The sequence below is a fragment of the Misgurnus anguillicaudatus genome, chromosome 20 (assembly GCF_027580225.2).
Source record: "Misgurnus anguillicaudatus chromosome 20, ASM2758022v2, whole genome shotgun sequence".
Lineage (NCBI taxonomy): Eukaryota > Metazoa > Chordata > Actinopteri > Cypriniformes > Cobitidae > Misgurnus > Misgurnus anguillicaudatus.
Genome location: NC_073356.2, coordinates 10,638,542 through 10,649,691, shown reverse-complemented (window position 1 = coordinate 10,649,691; position 11,150 = coordinate 10,638,542). Strand labels below are relative to the sequence as shown.

The window sequence follows — 11,150 nt, the reverse complement described above, 5'->3', positions numbered from 1 at the left end:
ATTTTATTTTATTTTATTTTATTTTATTTTATTTTATTTTATTTTATTTTATTTTATTTGTTTATAAAGTCTGACAAAATGCATCAACGCAAAATTAAACGTATATAACAGACTTGTATTTTGAAAAGAAAATCGGCCAACTATCATAACCGGCGCAGGGCTCTTGCAGGAGCTCGTATTCCCCGCTAGCTGCCGCTGTAACTGTTCAAATCCGCTTCTAGAATGTGATGAGCGCATGCGCAGTGGCGCACACTAAGGCTGGGCAAGGACATTGGGAGAGAAGTGACATTTGTCTAACGTGACAACAGTTTTTATTCTTTATAAATCACACAGATATTTGCGTTAATCAGATTCACACACACTCTCACATCTCTGTCCCGTGATCCGACGCATCACTGTTTTTGATCCGATTCATTAATCAGGTATGCATTTGATGTTTACAAACAGTACTGCTAACTGTCTGATATTTATGTCTATGTATGAATACTAACAAATTATGATCTGGACAAGAAAATTGATCAACTTTGATCTTCTGATTGATTGTGTTGATTTGTGACTTAAGTATGATGTGCATGTGTCAGTCAGGCTGAACATCAACACTGCAAGTATCTGTCCAGTTGGTAATCTAACGTTACTTGTATAATACGTGACGTAATTTTAATGTCTGATATAAGTATTATTGAGCTGTACTGCAGTGCTTTGGCATCACTTTACAATAAGGTCTCATTCATGCATTATTCAACATGAATAACAACTACGTATTTTGTTAGCATTAGTGTTAATGTTAGTTAAAGGGATAGTTCACCCAAAAATGAAAATTCTGTCATCATTTACTCACTCTCATGTTGATATAAATCTGTATAAATGTCTTTGTTCTGATGAACACTAAGAAAGATACTTTAAGGATTGTTTGTAATCAACCGTGAGCTCCATTCGCTTCCATTGTATGTTCTATTCCTACTATGGAAGTGAATGGGGCTCACGAACTCTGACACATTCGTGTTCATCAGAACAAAGACATTTATACAGGTTTGTAACAACATGAGAGTAAGAAAATGATGACAGAAGTTAAATTTTTGGGTGAACTATCCCTTTTAATACAAATACAAAGGACCAAAGTCAATTACGCCTATACCGGTTACCACAGACATTGCTAAGGTTATTTTTAGTTATACCACGGGGCTGTTAAATGCTTTATTCTGATTTAGAAATGTTCCATTGGTGTTGATTATTTTTCTGTAAACCGCACCTGACCGGTCAAATGTCTTAAAAATAGGCACCAGAGCAATTTTTGTGGTATAAGTGGAATAATTGACTCAGGTATTTTGAATTATTTGAAAATAATGCACACCCATTGCATTATTTTCTTATAATTCAATGGCCCGTCATCAATTATTCCTTACACATTTGACAGGTTAGGTGTGCGTTTATTGAAAATTATTACACGGGTCTGTTGAATGCTTTATTCTGATTGGTTGAGAAATGTTCCATGGGTATGCATTATTTTTCAATAGCCACACACCTAACTAGTCAAATGTCTTAAAAATAGGCACCAGAGCAATGTTAGTGGTAACTGTGGTATAAGCGGAATAATTCAGTCCTTCCAGAGTTTTTTTGTGATTGTTGCGGGCAAAAATCCTTGATCTTGCGGCACATTTTCATAAAAAAATGCGATGGAATATGCAGGATATTTATGCAATTTTATGCGAGGAAATTGCGAGAACTTGCAAAAATTGCAGGAACTTGCAAAAACTGTTTGCAGCTTTTGCAGATTTTCAATGATGTTCACATCACATAATCACGCCACTTCATAACGTTTCCATGGCAACAGGGGACATGGATGCGCTTGTGTAAAGTAAATGCAAAATTTTTCAACTTTCTGCTAAGATATGTGATTTTTGCTACGAAAATGCAGGGATTATGAAATCATGCAAGCACCACATATTTTGAGCACGGAAATCTGCAATTTATGCTGCGAAAGTGCGGATTTTGGCATATTATGCGTGGAATCATGCGATCACATAATCCAGTTTTTCTGGATGGACTGATAATTGACTCCGGTAAGGAATAATAGACGATGGGCCATTAAATTGAAGAAAATAACGCACACCCGTGGTGTAATGGCACTCCGCTTCACATCGTGCCGCATTACCACCTTGGGTGTGCATTATTTTCTTCAATTTAATGGCCCATCGTCTATTATTCCTTACATAATGCATACACATCTTGGAACAATCCTCAACCAATCAGAATAAAGCATTCAAAAGCCATGGTATAACTAAGATTAATAAATGATAAAACTATTGTTTATTTTAGTTAACTAATGTTGCTATCTAATGTTAACAAAGCCTCATTTTATTAATCTGTACTAAATCCATTGTTTTCTATTGTTTGCTTCAATAAATAAATATGATTTTTTTAATGACTTATGTAGACCTAAATATCTGTTCTTATAGGTACAATAAGACAATATAATATTTTCTGTATTGATTCTAGCCTTCTCTTGCCAGACGTGAGGGAGTGGCTGGAGGCCTCCACCGTAAAAGGGAGAATTCCCTTCTTATCCTCATTGAGGTTGTGGATAATAATGTCATTGCACTGAGTCTGCATTGAGGTTGCTTCAGCATCCTGACGTGAATGGCTGTGTGCCGAGGGGGAGTTTCTCTTTGGGTGGGGTGTGTCAAGAACCATGGAGGCAGACAACCAATGACAAAACAGTGCTGGAATTTATGTCAGGTAAACACCTTTATAACTGATGGGAATGTTGTACGGCATATGATAATGCACTGGAATCAGTGTATGAAGGTACGCTCTCAGAGAAAATGATAGAAAAGCTTTAAAAAGGTCCTGATATGTATACATTTGGTAGCAAATATGTATGTTTGATTTGCAGACAACCGAGTTTCACCTTCATGACAACGGAAGGAACCTGAGCAGTGCATCGTGGGCCTTGGCTCCCCCAACCGGTCTTCGCTACCAGCCTGTCAATCTCCCATCGCTTTCCCATCCATTCCACCATGCCTGTCAGCCGAACAGAGCTGCCAGCCTGGAGGATGAGGAGTGGGAGGAACCCATCAGCCTGTGTGTCCTCCTCAAACCCGCTGAGACGAATGAGCACGCCATGGTGGAGGTGCCCCTGCTCGGGCAAACCAAACTGAGCGAGCTCCTGGCTTTGGGACCCAACGGAACCTTTGACTTGCTTTTTCCTTTAACCACTGTCGATGGGAGGAGAGAGGATGATATTTGCATTACCGGAAAGGTAGGGACTGAGAACGAGCCGAGGGAGAGAGGATCATTCAGGAGTCTGTTTGAAATGGAGGGATGTCCCGCCCCGTTCATTTTGGGATCTCGTTTCTATTGCTTCCACTGCCCTGAGATGGAGTCTCACTTGGAGAAGAGAAACGTAGAGGAAGCGCAGCGGTTAAATTCAGCCCTCCGAGTTGTGCGTTGTAGCCCTGCTGAGATGCAGAGCGTGGACAAATACTCCAGCCAGGGAGATATGGAGAATGAGGAAAAACTAGCCCAGATGTTTGAGAAACTGAGGGTAGAGGTAAGACACTGGAGACACTCAAGATACTTGACGGTGTCAGTATAGATACATTGTTGGTTTGTGTCAATGTGAATCCATGGCTGCTTGTTTATTGAGACGTATTGTTTTTCAGTTGCCAAATTTCTTTGTGAAAAATCACGACTACAGCATATACTCTGAAGATGTTGTGTTCATCAATGGTCTTTTGGACACCAAGACAAGGTAACCCACAGTGATCTACTCGGTCTTAGGGCTCATTTAGCTGACCAGGAGTCATTTTTAATATTATATCATATGTTTATACGACAAATTTCACTTTTTATGCGTATTGGCTGCACAGCAGTCTCAGTCTCAGACGTCACGGATTGTTGGCTGAACATCTGATGCATACGGCTCACGTATCTGGAAACACTTCAGCAGTTTTAAAAGTTGTCTTCTGATTGGTTGAATTATACAGAATTTCCGGAAGACTTGTCTGTTTGTCGCTTTCTTAAACGGTCTGCCTGCAAGTCTTTAAAAGACGTCAGAGTTTTCCTTGAAGCAAAAGAGATTTTAACGTGTTTGCCATTGTTGTTATGAACTTCATTGGTGAACCAATGATTTACTGGTTGCGCACTGGTCTGTTATTGTGGAGACATTTCCCTGCCCCTAAACATGGGGCGGCACAAAGCGAAGCTTGATTGGTTGCTTTATGTGCCAGTCATATGGCCTTTTGGATGGGCCATGGTTCAGACCTTCTGGCTATACGAGACAAATGCAGGGTTCACACCAGACGTGGTAGAGGCGGCAATCGCGAGTGATTTACATGTTAAGTCAATGCAAAGACGCGATTAGGCATCGGGATTTCCGCGCCGCATTAACAAATCAGGACCTTGCTGCAGTAGTGACGTGATTACAGGAAGCGAGAGGAGTCTCAGCAGAAGCCACTCCCATGACACAAATTTCTGGAATTTTACGTGCCAATGAAGCGAGTAAACTCAAATGTTCAAGCGTCCAACTATGCGCGAATAGCGCGTTTTTGTCGCCTCTACCGCTGCTGGTGTGAATGCACCGTAAGGGGCTGTCACATTTTCAACGCAGTTTTAGATGTGAAATGTGACTGTGCCGCTTTCCTCCTTTTTTCCGACACAGCATTCTGGTAAGTTGAAGTATTTTCAAATGGCTGTGGCGCCGAGTCCGACGCACCTGGAAAAAAAAGAGCATGTCACAAACGCATTGCTCTCTTTTTGAGCCTGCTTGCCGTGCATCTACATTCAAAATAATATATTGGCGCATGCACAAGACGCAAATTGTGAACTGCCCCTAACATGACAACAGCGCTTTTGGGTGCCTGAAAATGCACAAAACTTTAAAACGTTTTTGAAAACAAGACTGTTATTGGCTTTGGATAAACTACAAAAATGCAAATTTGTGAAAATGGTGATGTGCTATTTTCGCAAATTAGCATTTTTGTAGTTTATGCAAAGCCAATAAAAGTCTTGCATTTTTATATGTTTTTCACAAATTTTTATAAAAAAGCGAAGGAAAATTGCATACAGAGAAATTCCATGAAAATTTGTGAAAATGGTGATGCAAATGCGTGTTACGTCTTTAGACATTGCCAACTAGTGGCCAGCCATGTGTTCAACAGCATTTTTGTTTTTGTTTTTCACAATCTTCAAAACGTGAACATTCTGTTCTTCTGTTTGCAAAACTTTTCTAAAAAAGTGAAGCAAAACTACATTAAGAAAAATGTCATGCAAATGTACATTTTTCCTTGAAGAAATAAAGTTTTTAGCAAAAGTTTTTAACCGTAATGATATCTCAGATGTTAATATTTGATGGCCTAAATAACCATGCGATGTCTCTCTTCAAGTTTTCAAACTATTTTCCATAATTTTTACATCCATATGGAGAAATTCCACAAACATAACGTTGTTTCTTCCTCGTACATTCGCACACAATAAATTAAGTAAATAAATATTTGTTCATTTACATTCAAAATAACGTGTTTGCGCACGCAAAAGACGCAAAATGTGAACTGCCCCCAACATGACAACAAAGCTTTTGGGGGTCTAAATACGCACAAAACTTAAAAAAAAAATTAAAATTTTTGAAAACAAAACCATAATTGGTTCTGCGTAAACAAAAAAATGTGAAAATGGTGATGCACATGCGTATTACGTCTTTAGACATCGCCAAATAGTGGCCAGACATGTATACAATGGCATTTTTTGTTTTTGACAAATTTGCTATACATGTGAACAAAACTTTTCCAAAAAAAAAGCGAAGGAAAACCGCGTACAGTGAAATTCCATGCAAATGTCAATTTTAAAGGACAAGTTCTGTATTTTACACTTAAAGCCCTGTTTTCAGATTGTTTATGATGAAATAGAACGGTTTTGACTGAAATTTGGACATATGATGCTGTCCCGAGAATTTTTGGGTGTTTATTGTTTCACGTCCAACCTCTACAATGGGTGTATAGGTGCACTGGAACAATCCTTCCTAAAATGCATTAAACTTTTGTTTATAAAGACGTGAAACTCACCGAGTGGTCAGGGGTGTTCACTGATATGCTCACACAAAAAAAGATGCTTTCCAACAGGTGTTTTAGCATTCGTTGTAAACTTATGGACCTATTTTTCCAAACGCCTCACACCCGTATATTCTTCCGCTGAGAGCTTGAATAATAAATACTCCAGCCCAGTTGGTGGCGATAATCCACCTTTGCCAATTGCAAGAATACAAAAAAGTTCCCGGCGCGGAGTAATACCTCACAGCACATCTAATACAAGTCAATAGAGTTGGACAAAAACTTCGATAAAACCTGTTGGAAAGCATCTTTTGCAGCGTGTTTTGTGTGAGCATATCAGTGAACACCCCTGACTACTCGGTGAGTTTCACGTCTTTGTAAACGAAAGTTTAATGCATTTTAGGAAGAATTGTTCCTATTTCATCATAAACAATCTGAAAACAGGGCTTTAAGTGTAAAATACCGAACTTGTCCTTTAACATGAAAAATAAAGTTTTTAACCATAATGATATATCAAATGTCAGTATTTGGTAGCCTAAATATATACCCATGCGAGGTCAAAAAAAAAAAATGTCAAACTATTTTCGATAATTGTCACATCCATCCTTATAAATGCGCCCATAAAAATTCAAATAAAACATTATTTGTTTTTTAAAGAGCCGTCCCTTCTCCATTTGTTGGGTATTATTGCTTCTGATTCATGCATTTTAATTTACAGAATTCCTCCAAAACTTGCTCCTGGATATTACAGTAATTTACAGTAACATTTTCATCCCAGATGGCTCGACCACAACTGGGTTAAACTTGTACTATCAGTAGGGAGACTGGTATGATTGGTAAATCTCTCTTCTTTATCTCCAAAGGGGTCGTGTTGTGTACCAGCTGACTTTGACGCTTTGGCGACTGATGTGTCTGTGTTACTATGCGGAGGCTCAGCTTGAAGTGCTGAAGCTGACCAAGCATCCCGAGGACGGCTCCATCCAGGCTCGCTGGAGAGTCAAAGGCCTCCCCTTCCACTCCCTTCTGGTGTTCTTCTATAAGAAAGACAAGAGCCAACTTTACAAGTAGGAGATGCTTTATCACATCAAACCTCTACTTGTGTCCTTCTGTGCGATTAAATACATCGATCTCCTTTTTCTACAGAACATACGATGCATTCTCCACCTTCTATCTTGGCTCTGATGGACGAATACACTGTCATAAAGTTGAAAAGGTGAAGTGCTTCTCTAATAATGTCAGAGGTACAATGCAGCGTTTGCAAACTTTACTGATCTAAATGTTTATTTGTCATCTGGTTGGCAGGTTATGCAGGCTCGTCCTCCGTTGCTCCCCAAAGTCACCTCAGTGCTGGCGGGGGCTTTGGTGGCTCTGGGCATTCAGGAACACCGACCGGCACTTAACCTGCTCCCACTCCTCCTGTCCTCCCTCCGACAAGCCCGAGCCTGAGCCGAAAACACGGACGGAAAGGGAACGTTTAGGAGAATGTGTGTGCGGTCACATGATCGAGACTGATAAAGAGCTTAAAGAGAAACTAATGTTATTGTGTGAGTCGAGTGAATGAGACGTTTGTGACGTTTTTCTTTGAAAAAAATACAGAAACTAAAATGAACGAGTTAAAAATATCAGCTCATAAAACAACAGAACAGCTCATAAAACAAGTTTTGGATTGTAAATGATGGATTGTAAGAGGTCTATTTAATACACATTGCACTATTTGGAAGGATAACCTGTTAGCCCTCATCATTTAAGCCACTTAAAGGGATAGTTCACCCAAAAATTGTGTCATGTTTTAAACCTGTATAAATATCTTTGTTATGCTGACCAAAAAAGAAGATATTTTGATAAATGATGGTGAGGACACAGTGAAACTCATACAGGTTTAAAACAACACAAGGGTTTATAAATGAAAACAGAATTTTCATTTTTGGGTGAACTATCCCTTTAAAAATATTTATTTTTCTCAATGCACAATTATGGTTGTTTTTTACGCGCACACCTACTGTACAGGTAAATAAAATGAGCTCGCGACTCATTGCTGAGTTTAGATAAGTAGAAGCAGATCTGCTAAGACTGACAGTATGTTATAGCTGTTAAGTTAGTGGGTATGGCTTTAATGCATAAAAATCCAGATTTTAGGAACAATTACAATAGAAATTGACCATAGCATGGTACATAAGTCTTGATTTATATGTATATATATATTGTATTTATATATTCATTAGATCATTTGAATCAACCAATTGTTCCAAAACAAGCTCCTAGTGTTTTCATTGTGTCAAGATAATGGAAGGCTGCCTTTGCAAGTACTAGTTATCAATCTGGTTTCTTATTTGCCAGTCATTCAGTATAATGTTCTGGATTATTATAATGCCAAATACAGCACTGGTCTTAGAAATGTCATGCCGTCCAAGTAAAAACAAAACAAAATGACTACATTAGTTTGAAACGCCTATACAAAAGTGTTTTTGCATATGTAAAACATTCTCACCATTGCATTGGTTATTTCAACTATAGGTTAATTGTTAAGTTTTGTTCTGTTATACTCATCAGTTCAGCGATTGACTTTGCGTCGGTGCTTTAGGTGCAACGACATGTGTTCCTCAATCAAGAACATTTCCAATGACTTTCCTTCAAGACAAAGCATTTTAGTGGACTTCCTGTCACAAGATAAACCTCAGTGAGAACACATCCATCGCAAATTAACAAAGCATGAAATGTTAAACTTGACTCTCGGTTATTTTTGACCCATGTTGGGTAAATATTGGACAAAACACATACTGGGTTAAAAAATGCCCAATGGTGGGTTGTTGTTATGCAACCATGGGTTGTAATAACCCAGCAGTTGGGTGAAACAACCCAACATTGGGCCGATTTTAACCTAGTGGTGTGGTCTGTGTAATATTTACCCAACATGGGTCAAAAATGACCCAGCCATGCACAACTTAAATATTATCAGTGGGTATAAAACTACTATACATGTATAAAAACAATAACAGACTTCATTCTGGTCCAAGAACATGGTGTGATTATGTTGTGTGAAAAATAAAGTGCACACTGACGTCAATATATTTAACCTCTGTTTGTCTTGTTATTAAGAATCTGTGTAATATCTAGAGCAGGGGTCTCCAACCTTTTTGTGAGCAAGACCACAATGGATAAAACAATCTGGAGTGCTACTTTCTGATATAGTCTACTTTTTTGTTTTATTTAATGATATGTTTTATCATCATTTAAAATGTTAACATACATAAAAGAAGCCAAGCTAAGATAAAAAATATGTAATAAATAAATATTACAATTGAGACTATTATTAGAATGTGCTTTGGCGGGCACTCTGTGTGGGCAACATGTTGGAGACCACTGATCTAGAGTCTTCAATATCCTGTAAAATGTACTTCAAATGAAGAGTTTCGTTGCAAAACGAGATAAATCCATTTTTAACATTTTTGTCAAAACATGTTTATTATTATGTTATTATTATGTTTTATGGTGCTACTTAGCTGTATTTTTTAAGTTATGAAGGTTTAAATCAAAACAAACCAACTGCAGTTGCATTGAAATCAATTGGAATGCACAATCAAAAAAAGAGATTTCTGAATAATTAAAAAAAAGTTGTTTATATCGTTTTGCAACGAAAATCTTCAAATATACTCAAATATCAGCAAGTACATTCTTGGTACATTGCTATTTTGTGCTAAATAATAGTGTAAAAGTTATACACTACAAATATAATATTTAAAAGTATATTTCTACTTTAGTAGTGCCTTAGTGCACTTGATAAAAGTATACTACCGGTAAATACTGATTTTTTATGTATTGAAATAAATGGCGTCTCAAAATAGCACACTTAGATGTAGTCTTGAGAGTTAAAAACTTTAGTTTTTATATTAAGAACAAAATTAGTGCATGAAAATAGTATATGTACTAAGTGTACTTATTAAAAAGTGTATTTTAGTGCACTTTTCACCAAGAATGTTTAATAACTAATTGACTTCAGTTGATCATCGTTCTTACAATAACATGTTAACAGGGTTGAATGATTAATCTTTACAAATATACCCAAGTAAAAATAAAATATACTACAAATATACCAGCAAGTACATTTTAGTACATTGTTACTTTTTGTTCCGAGTAGTGTAAAACTTACAGTATATACTACAAATATACTAATTAAACGTACAAGTTTTAGTACTTCAGTGCATTTGACAAAGTATACTAAAAATCAGTTACATTTGAATTAATTTTTAGTGTACTGAAATAGGTGTTTCAAAATAGCACAATTGAGTGCATTTAGGGGCCAGTCACACCAAAAGCGTTTATGGCAGTTGCAGGCACCTTTTTTGAATGACATTCTATGGGCAGGGCGCGTTTCCGCGCTGTTTATGCGCGCCGAGCGTCTTGCGTTTTTTTGCCGCCTGCCGCGCACAAGTTTTTGAAGAAGCGCTGAGAGCGGAGAAGCGCCCGACGTCATTCGAGTCTTTCCATTGTCCAATCAAATGAGGGGAGAGGCGGGCCTTACGTTGTGTTGAGGGAAGTTTACAGTTGCTTTGAAGAACCGGACTTCACTCGCTCACTCTCTCCTGCGTGTTTGTGTACCTCTCACCCTCAAACAAGGTCAGAGCAAGCGCCCTCTTTTTAAAGTTTCTGCTAATATGACAGTTAACAGCAAAAGAGCGCTCACGCTTCAATATTTGATTGACAAGACAGCTGACTCGGTGGTTGCTTAGCAATATGAAAAGCCGCGTCGCACTGCTCTTTTTTTAAGCTCTTTTAATGCTCTTTTTGCAAGCGTTTAAAGCGCTTTTGGTGTGACTGGGTGTTTTTACATATATTTCATTTTAAAAGAACCAAACCCAGTTCACTTTAAGTAAACCAGAAAAGGAACTTGTCTAATGTGACCTCAGTCCTTTTGGTGTTCAATATAGTGGACTTAAAAGAGGACCCAGTTTTTTGTCCTCTTCAGAACTGAAGTGATCTCAGACCCTTTCTTGTTCACATCACAACTTCATAAGAACTCAGACCCCAGCTTTCTGTGCAGCAGTTGATTTTGATACAATGTCCAAACGACACGCGAAGTGGACCAGGACCTCATTGTTTTCACATCAC

At 38.0% G+C, this 11,150-nt stretch overlaps 1 protein-coding gene across 2 annotated transcripts; it reads left to right on the top strand.

The window, feature by feature from the left end:
* Positions 1-195: 195 nt before the first annotated feature.
* On the top strand, positions 196-9,112 carry c20h6orf136 (chromosome 20 C6orf136 homolog). Of its 2 annotated transcripts, none has more exons than XM_055220809.2 (7): positions 196-422; positions 2,511-2,736; positions 2,894-3,550; positions 3,663-3,751; positions 6,908-7,108; positions 7,188-7,257; positions 7,347-9,112. In XM_055220809.2, the coding sequence occupies exons 2-7, from the start codon at positions 2,638-2,640 to the stop codon at positions 7,488-7,490; spliced, it is 1,260 nt and encodes a 419-aa protein (XP_055076784.2). In that variant the 5' UTR covers positions 196-422; positions 2,511-2,637; the 3' UTR covers positions 7,491-9,112. The 2 variants fall into 2 exon arrangements, with proteins under 2 accessions (XP_055076784.2, XP_055076783.2); XM_055220808.2 differs by having other exon boundaries at positions 197-422; positions 2,497-2,736.
* The last annotated feature ends 2,038 nt before the right edge of the window (positions 9,113-11,150 follow it).

Coding starts and splice junctions, on each gene's coding strand:
- c20h6orf136 (XM_055220809.2), top strand. CDS start 2,638: ATGGCTGTGTGCCGAGGGGGAGTTTCTCTTTGGGTGGGGTGTGTCAAG. Junction 3,752..6,907: donor CTTTTGGACACCAAGACAAG/GTAACCCACAGT, acceptor TTATCTCCAAAG/GGGTCGTGTTGTGTACCAGC. Junction 7,109..7,187: donor GACAAGAGCCAACTTTACAA/GTAGGAGATGCT, acceptor CTTTTTCTACAG/AACATACGATGCATTCTCCA.